At 41.8% G+C, this 17,902-nt stretch overlaps 1 protein-coding gene across 1 annotated transcript; it reads right to left on the bottom strand.

Moving 5' to 3' along the window:
- Positions 1 to 1,423: 1,423 nt before the first annotated feature.
- On the bottom strand, positions 1,424 to 14,404 carry LOC136683903 (guanine nucleotide-binding protein G(i) subunit alpha-2-like). The gene is made up of 8 exons (XM_066659077.1): positions 14,355 to 14,404; positions 13,693 to 13,834; positions 12,082 to 12,242; positions 8,312 to 8,440; positions 4,247 to 4,376; positions 3,852 to 4,005; positions 3,381 to 3,596; positions 1,424 to 2,445 (listed from the first exon to the last, which is right to left on the bottom strand). Exons 1-7 carry the CDS (start codon positions 14,357 to 14,359, stop codon positions 3,406 to 3,408), a joined length of 912 nt encoding a protein of 303 aa, XP_066515174.1. The 5' UTR covers positions 14,360 to 14,404; the 3' UTR covers positions 1,424 to 2,445; positions 3,381 to 3,405.
- Positions 14,405 to 17,902: the final 3,498 nt, after the last annotated feature.

Here is a 17,902-nt window from a genome sequence, read left to right as displayed (position 1 = left end):
ACACACGTTGGCAGGTGCATTGGCAACTCAGTGTCCGTAAGTGTGTGTGTGTGTGTTGCCCTGAGAAGGACTGGCGCCCCCTCCAATGATTCCAGGTAGGCTCTGGACCCACCGCAGCCTTGAACTGGATAAGGGTTACAGATAATGAATGAATGAATTAAGAAAATAATAATAATAAAAAAAAGCATTGCTGTAATTCCCCACTCTGCTGTAATCAACAGTAGCCCTGAACACAGCGGATCATAAACAGTTGATCATCACAGGATTATTGCTAACGCACTGGATCTTATCTGTGCTTCCAGAAGCTCAGTGCGGGGGATAAAGGACCAGCCGGAGATTGGGCTGAGGGACAGGTGAATCCTCCCAGGCAGATTACACAACACTCGTCACATCATCAATCTTTCATCTTCAGTTATATCTAGATCCCATCATTTGCTTTGTGTGTAATCCCATCAGCGCTCAGATGACCGCAGAGTGGACGGGAGGTAACCAGAGCCCACACTGAAGGTTTCAATACAAATATAATCCAGATAAAGCCTAAAGCCTGTGTCAGAAATCACTGAAAAGATGTCAGACCCCCACCTCTACATTGGACACACACTTGTATCAGTCTTCCTGTGTGGACAGTAAAGCTGTGATCTCGATATGTCAAACAGAAAAATAAATATAGTCATTATTTTATAATTACCATTATTACAAAACCCTTTGAACGTAATCTCTTCTCCACAGTGGACGTTCTCCTTTGGTTGAAGCCCCACAGCAGCGTTCTCCCCGTGTAAACAGCCCTGTTCAGAACCCCCGCTTTCAGCACCTGTTCCTTTAAATGATAATGAGCCACTCGCTGTTCACCCCAACCCCGAGCTCACAGCAGTGAGGAGTGGGAGCAGAAGCTCCGGATTTAGCTGTTTTCACTCAGCCCTCTTTCTTCTCCGTTCATGTTTTCTCCTTTTTTACTCAGTACTCTTAATTCTCCACATTTGGGTCCAGCGCTGTGATTGGACAGACTCAGACGAAGGGGCGGAGCACTTCTAAAATCTCTACATTTGACGTCAGAAGCAGAGCAGAATCAGAACAGCTTGTTTTATCCCATGTTTTCTGACTTGGGCAGCACACAGAAAACTGACTGGGGCTTGTTTCACAGTGTGTGGGTTGGTGGGCTCCAGATCTTCACATTAACTTGCACATGTACTGAACAAGCAATTCTTTTCATAATACAACATATTATAGCAGGCATTTCTGACTGGACTTTATATCAGTGGCTTTACTCAGAGACCCACCTCTAATAAATAAACCACCTCTGCTATTCCCAGAAGTTTTCCCTAGATGGCAGTGTGAGCATGTCCAAATTTCAAGTGTTCATGAAGGAAACATTGGAACACATTATAAAAACAAAATAAAGACAAAATGAAGTTGAGTGACTTAACTTTTATTTAAATTAAATCATTATATAGGACTTTTCAAAGCATTTTAATCTTTACCAAAAAACCTACCTTTTTTATTTTAATGAATTAGATTTTCAACTCATTAGTTAATAACTATATCTCCTTACATGGTGACAATGTGTACAGTAGAGGAGGTGAAGAAAGACAACAAAATGGAAATAAAGGCACAAACAACGCAAAAAATATCCGTGAGGGACAGGGGGAGGGGGATCTACTTTTACACAGACATTAAATATCAGTTCAAATTCAGAACGTTCTCCTCTTTTTTTTTTTCTTTTTCTAGATTTTCTATTTTTTTAAATGATTTTCATTTCATTTAAAAAAGGAATGTCATGAGACTGTGTGGAGGTTATTTACTACTCTAATATAATCTGCTGTCTCCCACCATGCGGGGCGACGTGTGATGTTTGTTTGGCTAAAAATGATGACATGTAAACATTATTAAAACAAAACAACTTTCCTTTTGAAGCTCCTTTCTCTCTGCTCTGCTGCGTTTATAAAACCACGCTTTACACAATTAATATCTGAATAAAATTTGCGTGTCTGATTCTCTAGAGTAAAATGAAAGTATTCATATAAAAAGTGTCTTGTCATTGCCTTTGCTATTTTTCCAAAAATAAAAGTAAAATAAACAGTGAAAAACCTCAATGAAAAAACAACAATAATAATAATAACAACAATAATAACAATAATACAACAACCGTTGATTTGTGGTCAAAGCCCAAAGAGGTTAATAATACAAGATGGATGGAGCTGCTGCCTAAAATCAAACATGAAAAGAGCTGCTGGGACTAAAAGAGGGAGAGAAGGAGAGGTGGAGAGAGAGACAGAGAGGAATCGCTGGTGGCCCGAGGGAGAGTTGGCTGAAAATGTGTGTTTAGATCCTCACAGCTCTCCGTCGTTCTCCAGACTGAAGCTGAAATCAGTTTTAATCACCAGTGCAGCAGTCAGTCACAACACTCTCTCACCTTCACCTCATCATCATCATTACAGTTCAAGTAATCTGAGAGAGAGAGAGAGAGAGAGAGAGAGAGACTGATTATGGTAAGTGGTGTTTATTAGTTGATCTCTAGACTGTGCATGTGGAGGTTTCACAGTAGGTTTGTGTAGTGATTCTGACAGATGTGTAATAAACTAAAGAAAGAACAGGGGGTGATACAGTATTTTTTCTTTGCACAATAAAAGAGAGAACTATTATTTATTTTAAAGAGAAACCAAAAGTAAACAGATTTGCTGACTTAATAAATTCTAGACAAAATTTGATTAATAAATTATAGATAAAACTTAATTTAAGGCCTAGATGATTTGACAGACAAGAGACAGACAGTCGACAAACAGACAGAGAGACACAGAGAGAGAGACAGACGGGGACAAATAGACAGACAGAGAGGGAGACAGAGACACACACAGACAGACGGGGACAAACAGACAGAGACACAGACAGACAGGAACAAACAGACATACAGAGAGACAAACAGTGAGAGAGACAGACAGAGACACACAGAGAGACAGATGGGGACAAACAGAGAGAGAGTGAGACAGACAGACACAGAGACGTGGACAAACAGACAGAGTAAGAGATGGAAAGACAGACAAAGGCAAACAAACAGACAGACAGGGACAAAGACAGAGAGAGAGACAGACAGAGACACACAGAGACAGAGAGACAGATAACTATTTATCCGTGAAGGATATTTACATGTCAACAAATTACACCAAATAAATGAAAAGAACAATAATTATACAAATAAAAGAGAAGCCTGTGAATGACTTAATCATCCACAGAGTGTCTGTAGTGGATATAAACCGAGGAAGAGTGGACGGAACGTGTCAGTGCTGTGTATGTAGTAGTAAGTGTGCAGTGTGTGGAACTGTAAAGTGGCAGTTCACAGTGGCTCTGACTAAGTGGCTCATTACGTATGCGAGTGAGAGCCTCACCTCGGCCCTTCGGGAGTCTTTTGCTCTAGAAGAGTCCGCAGTCCCTCAGGTTGTTCTTGATGATGACGTCGGTGACGGCGTCGAAGACGAACTGGATGTTCTTGGTGTCGGTGGCGCAGGTGAAGTGAGAGTAAATCTCCTTGGTGTCCTTCTTCTTGTTCAGATCCTCAAACTTGGTGCGGATGTATTCGGAGGCCTCGTCGTATTTATTGGCGCCTGAACTCAGACCAGGGGCAGAACGGGGGAGACGGCAGGACAGGAGATGATGAGACAGAGGAAAGAAAGAAGGAAAAAGAAACAGAACAATGGGCATTGGTCTACACCATGGATCACTGAAAGGTGTTAAGAATTGATAAACATTTCACCAGTAAAATAGTTATAGTAAAACTATTTTTGCTCTTTAAGAGTCAGCCATTTGTTGGACCTGGGAACTCTTGTCACTGAGTATTTGGAGCAGGATTTTCGTAGTACCTGTGTACTCGGGGAAGCAGATGGACAGTGGGCTTTGTGCAATCTTCTCCTCGAACAGATCCTTCTTGTTGAGGAAGAGGATGATGGATGTCTCGGTGAACCACTTATTGTTACAGATGCTGTCGAACAGCTTCATGCTCTCATGCATCCGGTTCTGTGAGAGTGTGACAGAGAGAGAGAGACAGAGAGGGCGAGAGCATGTGAGAGAGAGAGATATCAGTGTGGAGTGGGCGCACAGTCACTCGTGCTTTACTTCACGCTGCCTTTTACGTGACACTGATGTGTCGTGTCTGGTGCGAGTTCTCAGAAACGTGTCGGCTAAATACTGTGTTCGGCTTTTGATGCATGTCCAGTGAAGGCTGACATTCCTCTGAAGATTTCAAAGCGAGACTCACCATCTCCTCATCCTCAGCTAACACCAGGTCATAGGCACTCATGGCAACACAGAAGATGATGGCAGTGACCCCCTCAAAACAGTGGATCCATTTCTTTCTCTCGGAACGCTGACCCCCCACATCAAACATCCTGCAGAAAGAGAGAGAGAGAGAGAGAGACAGAGAGGTATTTTTAGACTTAATTAATAATCCAAAATTTTGTAGACACCCCTTACCGTGAGTGGATTCAGGCTCTTCCACTAGAGTGACCCATTGTGGACACAGGTCCTGCTTGTTAACATTCCTTAGAAGAGCATGAAACTGGCCTGTGGAGCAGTGGAACAACACCACAGCTAATCTTTTTTTCTGGAGGGAAACACCTCCATCTTATACCCCTGGGATGAGTCTGAGTGTTTTCCTGATTCAGAACCAATCATCCAAGAAAGAGAGCAGACTGCAAAGTGCTGGTATGTCTCTAAGTGCTCACGGGCCTGGCCTGCCCTGCACCTAAGAGAGGAGGGATTTCCTTTCCCTCGCCGCTCCTTTTCCTCTTCCTTTGGGCTGTGTGTAAGATCAGCCCTCTGCCTGTTACATTTTTAGTGGCATTTGTTGGCATTTCGGTGTGGGTGCTGTTGCCTGGATACACTCAGCGCAGGGAGAGAGAGAGAGAGAGAGAGAAAGAACAGAGAGAAGGAAAGAAAGATAGACAGGGGCAGGGAGAAAGATACAACAAGAACTGAGAGAGACTCCTATTCAATCTGGAGTCCCTGGTACCCTGACTATCACTCTATCATTCTCATTTACATACACTCACAAAGTACACACATAGGGCACTTTTCTGCTGCACTGTCCCTGCTCAGCACGACTCTACTCGTCTTTTCGGCTTCTCCATCAGGTTAATTTGGTCCTGTAACAGGTTTGGTGTTTTAGCCCCTGTTCCCTCGTGGTTCAGCCAAGTAGGGACTAAACCATGCAGAGCGCCGATTGTCCAGAGAGAGTCGTCACTCTACACCACGCAATGCAGACATCCAGCACTAACTCTCCATCTGTAAAATCTCCAGCTACAGCAGATATCACAATGGCAGCTCGTAAAATTACGGCGTGGTCGTTTGAAGAGGTTTAAAATGGGCCTTGGATTGGTGGCCGACTAAAAAAATCCTGCGAGAGCTGGATGCTGCAACAAGGAAGGAACGAACGCTACTGATCTGTCTGAACTGATGACAGAGCTGGGCTCAGTCCCAAACATCATCAATGAGTCATCATCAACAACACGATGAATAAACAATGCGTAACGTTTATACTAGAAGACATCCTGAATTCAAGAGCAGTACTGCCTTCTGTATGAACATCTCTAATTTGAAACCACAGTGTCTCAAAAACAAAGATTGAGAATGACATGGTTTCATATCTCACACACTCGATAAATAGAGGTGGGGGCTTATTGAATATTCAGAGATCTGCAAAGAAGGAAGATGAAAGTGCTGAGTTACAGTTAACACACATTAAGGTATAGGGAAGACGTATTTTGAAAATAACTTGTAAACCTCTCATTTTGATGAAGAGAGATGAGTTTTTAGGGGTTTAATAGATGAGGACTTTAAACTTGCCCTTGTCCTAGTGCTGTGACCACATACACAAATGTTGTGAATGCCACTGAATCAGCATTTAAATTCTTTTCTGTTGTGTTTTATCCAGTAGGCACATGTTTGGCGAAATGGTAGATGATTAAAAAAAAAAAAAAAAAAAAAAAAAAAAAAAAAAAAAAAAAAAAAAAAGAGAAAGCGGGCGGTAGAGAGATTAACTAACGTCTGCTTTTGTTTGCTCTTTCTGTGTTTTGGAAAAGGCTGTGTTTTTACAGAATCCCATCCATCTGCTGTTTTCATAGGCTTACAGGACCCTTTTCTCATAAACAACAGGACGGAGTGATGAACCAACTACCTCCTTCCCTCTTTCCTGTTCCGTCTCTCATCTTTCATTCACTGTCCTGTTTCTCTCTCTCTCTGTGTGAATACAAAATCTTTCCATCTTTATTTGCCTGATCTCTATTTCTCCAACTGTTCCCTCCAACTCTTTCTACATTTTTCTTCCTCTTTGTTTTCTTACCCCTGTATCGATACCACTTTCCGATCTTTCTAGCACTCTCACTCTCTCAGAAAAACTCAATTTAAGGAGTTAAAGAGGCCAGAAAAAGCTATCACATCAGCATTTCTGAGGAAGCTGCATGCCATTCCTGAGAAATGTTTTTCCCCTGGACTATCCACTCTCTTGCTCAAACACACACACACACACATACTTGCCGTATGAAGCCCCCACACACAAACCCAGACGCAGATATTAAATTTTCCTGGCTTTTAGAAGGAGACAGATATCCTTTAGTTTTGTGATGAACACTCGTCTGTTTTTTTTTTTTGATTGATTCTGGTTCTAACGTCTTCTCTGTACTTCATCAAACACTGAGGCCTTCAAACAGTTCAGCTGTTTTACTATCAGCCACACACACACACATCACCTGAGTCATTCAGACACCATTCCAGCAGCCAAACTCTCAGAACCAACACTTCTAACAATGAGTCACTGCCCTGTTCTGGACACTACAACTATAGGCTTGTTCAGATCAGCTGTGACTAACACCACACAGACACAGAGACACACCCAAAGAGTCTTCATCGGAATCTTGATTCCAGTCGTATGCAAACGTTTGGACTCCTGTGGTTAAATTCCACGTTATGTTGATTTTCTCAGTGGAAATACTTTTTAACACAAACTTCACCAGGAACAAAGTGTATGTCCTAAGTCTATCATTTGGAGAATAAATAGAAACCCTGCACCAACTTAAATGTGATGAACACACCGGGTGTTATTCTCTCACAGTAACCAGTGTTTGTGATTAAAACGTGCAGGGGTGTGTTCTCCGTAGAGGGCATCTTCACTTATTCTCACTCAGGGAATCAACAGAATAATGTGATGTGACCAGATGTGGTCCAAATTTGGCATACCACCGAACAACGCCGTTGCCGCCATGTGTCATAAGGTTTCAAAGTAACTACTGGAAGCAGAGACAGTAACAACTGTAAGTAAATGAGGAAACTGTATTTGACCTGGAGGCACTTCGTTGACTCACTTTGTTGGTACAACTTATTTTGATGAACGCAGAGGAACGTATCTATCTGTGGTCACTTAATCTGTCCATCTTAGACCACAGGGCACCTGCAAGTCTTTGTTCTAACTCACTCTCACACACACCTGGGGCTAATGATAAATTCTTGTCCTTAAGACAAATCAAATGTGTCACTTATCATTTTACAATTAGTATATTTCTACAATATAAATGAAACTCTAGGAGTTATAAAACAGAAATATTATACCCTGGTGGTTAGGGAAGTGGGCTTGTAACCGGAAGGTGGCGGGTTCGATCCCCAGAGCTGGCAGGTCATGACTGAAATGCCCTCGAGTAAGGCACCTAACCTCGAACTACTCCCTGGGCGCCATGGCTAGGGCTGTCCACCGTCCGCACACTAGGCACGTGTGTTCACCAGTGTTTGTAAATGTGTGTTTCACTGCATGGATTGGGTTAAAATGCGGCGAACAAATTCTTCTGTGTGTAAGCACAGTGGCCAATAAAGTGATTCAAATTCTATAAATTAGCATTCGTCCTGAAAATGTGCTTTAAATAAAATGTATTATTATAGTTAGTAGTAGTTGTAATAGCACTAGCAGTTTTAAAATTAGTAGTACACAAAAAATTAGAAACTTTTGTGTGATTAAAAGGGTCTTTGCAACATGAAGGGGTTCATCAGTGTTATAGATGGTTCTATATAGCATCTTAATTAAAAAGGTGTCTATTTGGCACCAAAAATCTTTATTCCTTTTATTGTAACAAGCTTGACATCTTAACAATAAAAGAACAATTTGGTGCCTTTCTGAAGGCCACTTTACGATGCAAAGAACCCTTTAATCATGCAATAAGTTCTTTAGGTGCTCAAGGTTCAGTAAAGAACAATTTCCATTAATAAAAAAAACCCTGTAGAACCCTTGTGTGTAGTTTTAATAGTAGCAGTAGTAGTAGTAGCATATGCTCCCACTCACTTGAAGTGGAGGTCTTTGAAGGTGAAGTGTGTCTCCACGATGCCGGTGGTCTTCACACGGGTTCTCAACACATCGTGCTGTGTCGGGATGTATTCAGACTTGGCTATCCTTTCCAGGTCGTTCAGATAGCTGAGAATCCACACACACAGACACAGAGAGAGAAACACAAGATTAGAATTATTACAAATAAGTGCACATTCTAACGCAACTAAAATTCTTATGGGGAAATTAAAGAAAATCTGAGAACTGATGAAGTACTGAGGACTGAAAAAGCATGCAGTCACGTGCAGCCATGCAGACGCAACATTTCTGATTATCTCTCTCACTTTATGAGAAAAGGTATACTGCACAATTGTAAATAATTCATAATTTCACTGCTATGGGAGAACTTTTCTTTGCAAATCAAAAATCTGACAGACACAAACACACACTTCCTCTGCTTATCCTTTATTTGTGCAGAATCAAGAACAATAGAGATCATGCGTCACTGGTAATCCAGATGATGTCTGGAGACGCCTGCACTTCTACATATCTTTCTCTCTCTTTGGCATTAACTCAGTGTAAAACACTGGACACGGACACACACACGGACACACACACGGACACACACGGCTGGACAAAAACTGGAAGGAGCTTTGATTGAACTGCAAATCAGTGCTGAACAATAGCTCTAATGCCAAGCTGCGCTCTCTCTCTCTCTCTCAGAGACACACACACACACACACACAGAGTGATTAAATGGTTCTTGATTTCTGGAATACGGATGCTCACAGGATTGTGAATGTGTGAAGACAGCAGTTGCAGTGTTCAGAAGCTCATTCTCACTGACAACCCATTGTTGCTCTATTCAAGCCAAAATAAAGTGGAAATCACTTTCCTTCTCTACTGAGATATACATGTCCAAAGGTTTGTAGACATCCTTTGTAAGTAGTGAATTCATCTAATTCTTGATACAATAAAAACACAGGAGATCAATAAAGGCAAGAAAGCAGGGAGCAGGGAAAGATGGAGTGGGTGAGAGGGAGAGAGAGATCCTACCAGTAACACTTGTTCTACATACAATTTCTCTTTTCCAGCACGTAGATAAATCCAGTAGGAGTTTGTTATGATGCTAATGCTTTATGTAATGTAATGTAATACCCTAAACGTGAAGGGATTCATTTAAAGAAGTGAATACATCAACCACACCAACCTCCTCCACCGCACGCAGCGTCACTCAAATGCCAAGAGAAACCTTTTAAACATATTAAATATAAGGATTTTTAAGCTCTCTCTCTCACTCACACACACACACACACACACACACACTCCTCCCTGATAACTGTTGCGGACACCAAGTCACTGTTGCCATGGTTACAGACAGCATGGCCCGGGCCCAAACCAACATATTTTTGTGTGGTGATTTTTTTCCCCTGCTTTACGAAAGCATGAATTTGACTCGCTACTCCCTGCTTCTGCAGCCTGTTGAAAACTGGGGAGTCAATTATATCACAACAACATCGTCACTGCCATCATCATCATCATCATCATCACCTGTAAGTGCTTCATCCTGCTGAGAATCGGGGTTGGCCCCCCCTTTGTCTTCACTTAAAGCACTTCGATTTTAAAGAAACACTAGGTAAGATCTGTTTTTTTTTTGCTCCTGGGGCTCCCCCTAGTGTAATTCACTCTTACAATACTGTATTAAAATCAGTGGGGTAAGGGTGGTTCCTTAGCCTCCTTCAAATGTTGCACAGTGCAGTTTCAGACCTGGAGGAGCAATGACAGAGGCTCTATTCTCACTATTACAGGGGAGTAAAGCATCAACACTATATTGAAGCTGTAATTATAATGTAAAAAACATTACATAGTGTTGTTTTAAATGTGCTAAACAAATACAATTTACTTACTACAATGAAAAAAAAATATTTAGGTGGTGGTAGAACGAAAGGCTCAAATGTATGAGCAGTGAATATAATTTTTCATTAGGTTTATTCTGTTGACACCAAGGTCAATCTGAGCACTCAAACACACACACAGGAAGAGGTAAGGGTGTGGAGGGAGGTACAGTGTATAGCTGCAAACACCATGAAACCGCACACACCTCCTCCCTGGAAAATACCCTGCAGACAAAAAAAATACTAATCAAAACAGACCAACTGAACTACAGTCTTGCCATCGGCACAGAACACACTCATATCTCCATGTGTTTCTCCCACTCCCTCCAACCTTCTTTCATTTCGTCATCCTCTCTACTTCCACCGCCTATACGCAAACGAAAAATGAAGCTGTAACTCGTAGCGCAGCAGTCCATCTAAATAAACTAATGAATTCATTTGCATATGCTGCATGTTACAGTTTACAGAGGAGAAGCTGTGAAGTGTAAACACTCCCTCTCTCACACACACTCGGTCAAATAAACTGTTCCAACACCAGCTTTATTTTTCAGATAAAGGCTAATGAGAAAGAGAGAGAGAGAGAATATGAAAATCTGCTCTGGAGCTAAATTAGGCCACAGGAGAGTTCTGGGAAGCTCAAGCAAAGCTGTAGGCTGGATGTGGGAGAAACAGGCAGAGGGAAAGTGCTGCAGGTTACACCTAATATTACTTCACTCAACCAGACACATCCAGACACTGCAGCCATAAAAACACACACACACACACACACACACACAACCAATCTACTGGCCTTCTGTTATATACACATGTACCTTCAAATCTACATGCCCAGTTTTTCACACTCTTTCAGACTAACAGCTGTAGGAACCTTTAGGAAACTGAGGGTTAAAGAGATATCCATGTTAAACTTCCCCAAATCACATAGTGGATAAATGCAGACAAAGCTTGAATGCTTCTTTCTGAACTGCCCAGATCTGTCATGTCATCTAACACAGCGGTCCCCAACCACCGGGTCGTACCGGGCCGTGGGCCATTAGGTACCGGGCCACACAGAACGAGTGATTTTTTCTCTTTTTTTAATTGATTATCAGTCTAAATGTTGATGTTTTATTTTGAAAAGTGACTTCTGTGCAGAATGACGCACAGACGCATACATGCGTAACCCACGGACGTTGCAGTGTTCTGGGTTAAAATCAAGGCAGAGCATCCTGAGATCACCCAAAAAGCATTGAAAGCCCTGCTTCCATTTCCAACCACCTATCTTTGTGAAGCAGGATTTTCTGCAGTGACCGCAACCAAAACGAAACTACGGAACAGACTGAACGTACGGAACACACTTCGGGTGTCACTGTCTCCCATTATCCCGAGATGGGACCGGCTCGTTGCAGAGAAACAAGCTCAGGGCTCTCTCTAATTGACATTATTTTTATTTGATTGACGTGTTCACCCTTTTATAGAGAAATGACCAGTATTGTCACTTGAATCGAGTTTAGGTTTTTATTATAATTATTTCTTATTAGAAAGGATTTTTGTTCAAAAATAAATATTTTTTGTTTACAGAGATGTTGTTGATTATTAATGTATGAACAAAAGGTTGTTTATTGTGTGTTGATGTTTGCATTTGACATAAGACCACTGCGGATGATTTATTATTAGATTACGTCATTAACGATTATCGAGCAAATGTAGGCCTGAGCATATGAAGGCTGGTCTGTGAAAATATTGTCTTAGATGAAACCGGTCCGTGGTGCAAAAAAGGTTGGGGACCGCTGATCTAACAGACACCTGTGTTGGCTGCCAACACCACTGAATGATGGGCCAATGGGCCACTGGACGTTGCACTTCATTAAGTGTTGCGCATGTGTGTGTGCGCATGCGTGTGTGCATACTCACTATGCAGCAGAGTCGTTGAGCTGATACTCTCTGGAGCGGGCAAAGCAACTCTGGACCCCTCCGTCTGCCCACAGTCGGGCGATGGCGTTAGACAGCTCCTCGGGAAGAAGTCCCTGCTCCTCTGCTGCAGCAGCCAGTGCAAAGAGCTGCCTTGCATCGTCCTGCATGACACACACACACAGCAAAGGTTTGGCTGTGGTTGTTAAAGTACAATGACATCTTAGCAGTTTTCATATTCTGTAACCACTTCACCCTGGTGAGGCCCACGCAGAATCAGTGGGCGCAAGGCAGGAACACACCCAGGACAGGACGCCAGTCCATCATAGGGCAGATATTTACATACTACTCAAAAATCATAACAGTATTAGCCCTTTAACATCCACACTAGCCATAGCAAGTGTGTGTGTGTGTGTATGTGTGTTAGACTAAAACAGATTTGACTATAGTGTATAGTGCAGTTTTCTTACACTGAGGCCTTTGGAAAAGCACAACAAACAGTTACACCATTATCCAGGATCAATTCATTCATTCAGGCTGTAAATGTACCTCCCTTAGGGGACAAATGATGAGAGAGAGAGAATAAATGTGAAAAGGGGAAAACAGGAAAGTAATGACAGATTCCCGTAGCATTAAATCAGAAGGCAGACAAAATACAAACCGAGTCACCAAGGTTCATTAAAGAATTATAGACAGACAGAGAGAGAGAGGTAAGAGTGAGACAGATTGACTGTGGGTTTTGAGATCCATTAGCGCTCAGTAATTACACGGTTAACGAGGGAAATCTGCTGGTTAATTGGACATTTACAGGTCTATTACATGGACCATGCCACATTCAGACGTCCAACCATTGGTCTGTGTCTCATATCGAAGAGAGATGACACAATCCACCACACACACAAACTCATTACAGGGAGCATGCTGTTTGCTGGCGAAGCATTAACCGGCCCTTAGCTCAAAAACTTAACTCCATTGAATTTTAAAGCAAGGTTTTGAAGCAGGAAGACTGTGCAGTTCATGAATGGAAACATATCTGCAAAAACACTCGGTGTCTTTGCTCTGTTTCTCTGTCAGTCAGAAGCATGTGGTCAATTTTGGCCTGAGGTTATTTTCATTTTCTGATTCGATTTGTAAAACACAGCATTAACATAGGAACAATACAGGGCTTTCATGTCTTCAGCTCACAAACTTAATCACTAACAGAAGTAGTGCTTTAAAGGGACCGAGTGTGTGTGTGTTCCTCTAGAGATCTGTCTAAAAGCAGGGGACATGGAATATAATCTCTCTATGCAGCACCGGACCTGCATATCAATATTAATATCAATATATATGTGTATCAATACAAATGACCTCAGTTCTGATTGGCTGACTGCATTCTGTTTCATTCCATGTGGAAACGTTCTTTGTAACCAAATTGCAACTGGATAAAAAGGCAAAGGATCGTAAATGACATCACAATACCAACTAACTGTAAACAGCCTGTTTTTGCAGCTTAGATTCCATTCAAGGCCAGGGGAGTGAAGAGGGGTTTCTAAAACTTTAACAATGTTTATACAATACAACAGTTTTCTTTTTTATTTCATATACACATTTTTATTTCATATTTATACATACAGCTCTTGAAGTGTCCTCATAGTCAATCTTGAGGTTACTCATGGCTTTGATGATGGCCATGATGGACTGGATGGTGTTGCTGAAGACCACAGCTCTGTACTGCTTACACTCATCTTCTGAGTAACCATCTTCATGAATGATCCTGAGAGAGAGAGAGAGAGAGAGATTTAAACAAAGTAGCTTTAATCTTTTCTCCACTGTGTGTCTTGTGTCTCTGTAACTCCACAGGGATGTGAGGGTTATGCAACACGCCTTTGTTTTGGACAAGCTCCAGAACAAGAGAGTGTGTGTGGTATGTGGTATGTGTATGTGTGTGTGTGTGTGTGTGTGTGTGTGTGTGTGTGTGTGTGTGTGTGGGGGGGGGGGGGGGGGGGGGGGGCTCTGTTGGATGGAGGAAAAGGAGAGGGAGAGAGGGACTGTGCAGAACAAATCTGGAGAAGGAGAAAAGAAAGACGTTAAGAAATGAAGGACACAGAAAAGACAACTCAAGGAAGAAAGAGATGTACACAAGGTTCCGCAGATTATGGCTTGCCCATAAAGACCACCATACAGGACTGGGACTATTTGCTATGAAACATCATGAGGAATGAAAAGGGTGCATAAACAGTTCAAGAAAGAGATGCAATTTAAAATCAAGGCATGCATGTGTGTGTGTCACTCACTTCATCTGCTTCACAATGGTGCTCTTCCCTGACTCTCCAGCACCTGCAACACAGATAAGAGCCAAATATTAAACACAAATAAGCAACTTAAAATACAGTAACAGTAAAGTATCCAGGCCATGAACTGAACATCTTCAATCGTGAATTTAAAAAAAACAAGTGAAAGCAAACAGCCACTAATCAGCATCACAAAAATGTAGAATCAGGCGCCGCTGCCTTCTCTGGTCAGTTTACTGGTTTTAAACAAAGCGTTTTGACAAAATAACTTTATTTCCCATAACCTGAAATACTGGATGAAAACGTAAATGAAGAGAGAAGGCCAGTGCGTGCTCTGGATCACTGCATCTTTACAGCTCAAGACTCTTGGAGGAGAACACAAACTGCTACTTCTGTTGTGTGCTCAACCTTGTTCCAGAGAGGAGTGGGTGTGAGTTGGTGTGTGTGTGTGTGTGTGTGTGTGTGTGTGGGGATGACTGGGTGAGTGTGTGATGCCCTGTGATTGACTGCAGCTCTGTGCAGTGCATGTTCCTGCCTTGTGCCCTGTGATTCTGCATAGGCCCAGAAACCACGGCTATCTTAACAGGATGAAACGCTTCTACAGATACTGAAGGAATGAATGGATGGATGGATGGTTTGATAAAGGGTTCAGCTCTGACTTGTTTGGGAGGAATGTATGATGCTGGCTATAACCTTCCCTCCCAGCATCAATAAGGTTGGGTTCATTTATTATAAATTATGGGTTCATTCTTCTCCTCATTTACCATTAATTCTACACTTCCACAACAGCTCGGAAATAGGGGCTTTTCTTTTGAAAAAGAGCAATATTCACTACATGAATATGCAAATATAGCCAGTTAGGAAGTAGTACTGAGTGACTAATTTGTGAAAAATGTACATGATCCCTCAAGCTTAGAAACTAATCAGTGCTTCACTTAATCTCTAACACATCAAAACGGATGGCTTTTAATATTAATAATAATAATAATAATAATAATAAAATATAACAATAAAAAGAAGAAAACCCTTAATCTCTATAAACACTGCTCTCCAACAGGCCTCAACCTCACAATGTTTATTTCCACAAGCACACACTGACATGATACTTGTGCATCACACACACACACACACACACACACACACACTCTGGGTCTGCTATACTTGTGAGGACTGAAATAATGATTACTGTAGCTAATTAACACTAGCCTTAACCTCTCTGACCAAAAGTAAATCATTACACATTTTTACTTTAGTAAATAAAAACATCGGAAGCTGTGAGGACCACCAAAGTGTCCTACAGGACCACAGAATGTGAGATACCCCTATCACTGAGAGGACATCTGGTCCTATAAAATGTATAAAAACACAGCACCACCCACACACTCCCATAGTCATACACACAACATAAACTCTCACAAACTCATCTGCTATTACGGTCAAACACACAGACACACACAGCTGTCCTAACTCTCACACACACGCTCTGTTTAATATCTGTCATCATGCTGTGTGTTGATCTGGACGTGGATGCAGTCTGTCACGTCCTCACGCCGCTGGGCCTTTGTGTGTGTGTGTGTGTGTTACATGACCCAGGAACTGCAGCCAGAACTCTGCCCTCAGCCACCAACCCTTATATGCAACCTCTTTCTCTCTCTCCCTCACACATGTTGTTGTACCTGACTTGTAGAGACAAGTATGAATAGATTATTAGCTGAACAAACAGATTCACCTCAAGGTTAAAACTAAGTGGCCTTACACACACACACACACTTTAAAAAATTATGTATATTTACACTAATCATTGCTGCGCATGCACACAGCTTAGCTTCCAGAATCTAGACAGAAAAGCATAGGATGAGCCAAAGCAGTGTGCCTTATTTCTTCAACATGAGCACCCGACCTCACTGATGCTCCTGACTAAATGCAACCACATTTTCGCAGCAAAATGGAGGTAAAGCCCTCCCAGAAAAGAAAATCTAACTGCCACCGAATGAGCTTCTGAACACACACACACACACTTCTACACAAAACGCAACCATTAAGATTCAATACATATCATTACAACATGCATCCACTCACTCACACTTGTCAGACTCACTCTAGATCTCATACAGAAACTTTAATCCGTTACGCATGTTTGGTCTTCACACACACACATCCTGCCACAAAACCAGCCACAATCTCGAGCTGTTTTCAGAGAGCCATGCTGTGAGCAGATTACAGAACACCACTGACATTACAGAAGTGTGCCACATGCAAATTAGCTTCAAACCCATCACCACAAGCTTTGTGTTAACATATTTACTAAAGATGTGTAAGCCACGTAGCTGTGGTGGTGTATTTATGGACCACATTGTACAGAACACCACTGCCTTTTCCCTAATCAAGTTCCACCCTCTCCATCTCCAGAGAGAGAGAGAGAGACCACCTCAGGGGTCATCACTCTCCATGACTGAATAACTCAAGATCACTTTTAGCATCCCCCCACATTAATGAAACAGTATGTAGTATGTTCACTGCAAAATTACAGCTTCAGAATCATTGTGATGACCCACTAGGCTATAACAGGGAGAACAGAGTCTCTATCATTGCTACTCCAGGCTCAGCCCTGCAGAAACTGCACTATGTAACTCTTGGAGGAGGGTAAGAAACCAGCCCACTTCCCTCCCATTCCCAAAAGGCCAGGAGCAAAAATACCAAATCTTACTTAGTGTTGCTTTAATGTACTTATTTATTGAACAAGTGATATTTTCTTACACAGAGCTCAGGCAATTCCCACATTATTTTTAGAGGCATATTTGCCCTATAACACAACATGATATTTACTACTGCTTTAATTGAATATTATTTAATATTTATGACTTTCCACTCACTGTTGGTAAACTGAACTACTGGAGCCGTCAAAACAGTGCAGCTCCTGACAGAGGCTTTAATGACTGTAAATATCACAGGGATTCGGAGCAACAAGAGATTCCCACAAGTCCCTCAGCTAATGTGTGACACACACACACACACACACACTTTTCCTATTGAGTCTTAGTAAGATGGGCCACAAGGGATGACTGCAAATGAGGCTTTGGTCTCCGTGAGGTTTCTCACACAAATGGAAGTTTAAATTAAAGGGAATTGAAAAGAGGCCTCCAAATTACTTCAACACTGCTTCGGCCGCTCCTTTCCAAATCAGCGTTTGAGATTTGCTGGCTGCTCGGAGCTCCACAATTGAGCTAAGACTCCATTAGCTGTCTCCTCATCTCGTTCTGGAGCCCTTTGACCGTCAAAGAAAAAAGAGCTCCTGCTGCGATACAAGCTTGTGAAAAAAAACATTTGTTTTTAATCAATTTAAGGAGCAAAGAAGGCTGGAAAACACCTTTCAAAACATTGATTTTAATAATAATTAAAAAAAAAAAAAAAAAGTCAAGACATAAAAAACTGCTAAAAATCTTACATGTAAAAAAAATTCAATTAAACTGAGTAGACATGTCTAACTTTTGATTTTCCGGCTCTAATTCCCTGCAGGAGATGGCTAATTATACCCGCCGTGTTTTTCACTT

The sequence above is a fragment of the Hoplias malabaricus genome, unplaced genomic scaffold, assembly GCF_029633855.1.
Source record: "Hoplias malabaricus isolate fHopMal1 unplaced genomic scaffold, fHopMal1.hap1 scaffold_508, whole genome shotgun sequence".
Classification (NCBI taxonomy): domain Eukaryota; kingdom Metazoa; phylum Chordata; class Actinopteri; order Characiformes; family Erythrinidae; genus Hoplias; species Hoplias malabaricus.
The sequence above is the reverse complement of the archived record's forward strand: the minus strand, read 5'-3'. Positions and strand labels throughout refer to the sequence as shown.

What these genes read in the sequence shown, in the direction of transcription:
- LOC136683903 (XM_066659077.1), bottom strand. An exon ending in CTCAACGACTCTGCTGCATA is followed by an intron (nt 8,441 to 12,081) that starts GTGAGTATGCAC and finishes GTGGATTCTCAG; the next exon opens with CTATCTGAACGACCTGGAAA. An exon ending in TTCAAAGACCTCCACTTCAA is followed by an intron (nt 4,377 to 8,311) that starts GTGAGTGGGAGC and finishes CTCTTTCTGCAG; the next exon opens with GATGTTTGATGTGGGGGGTC.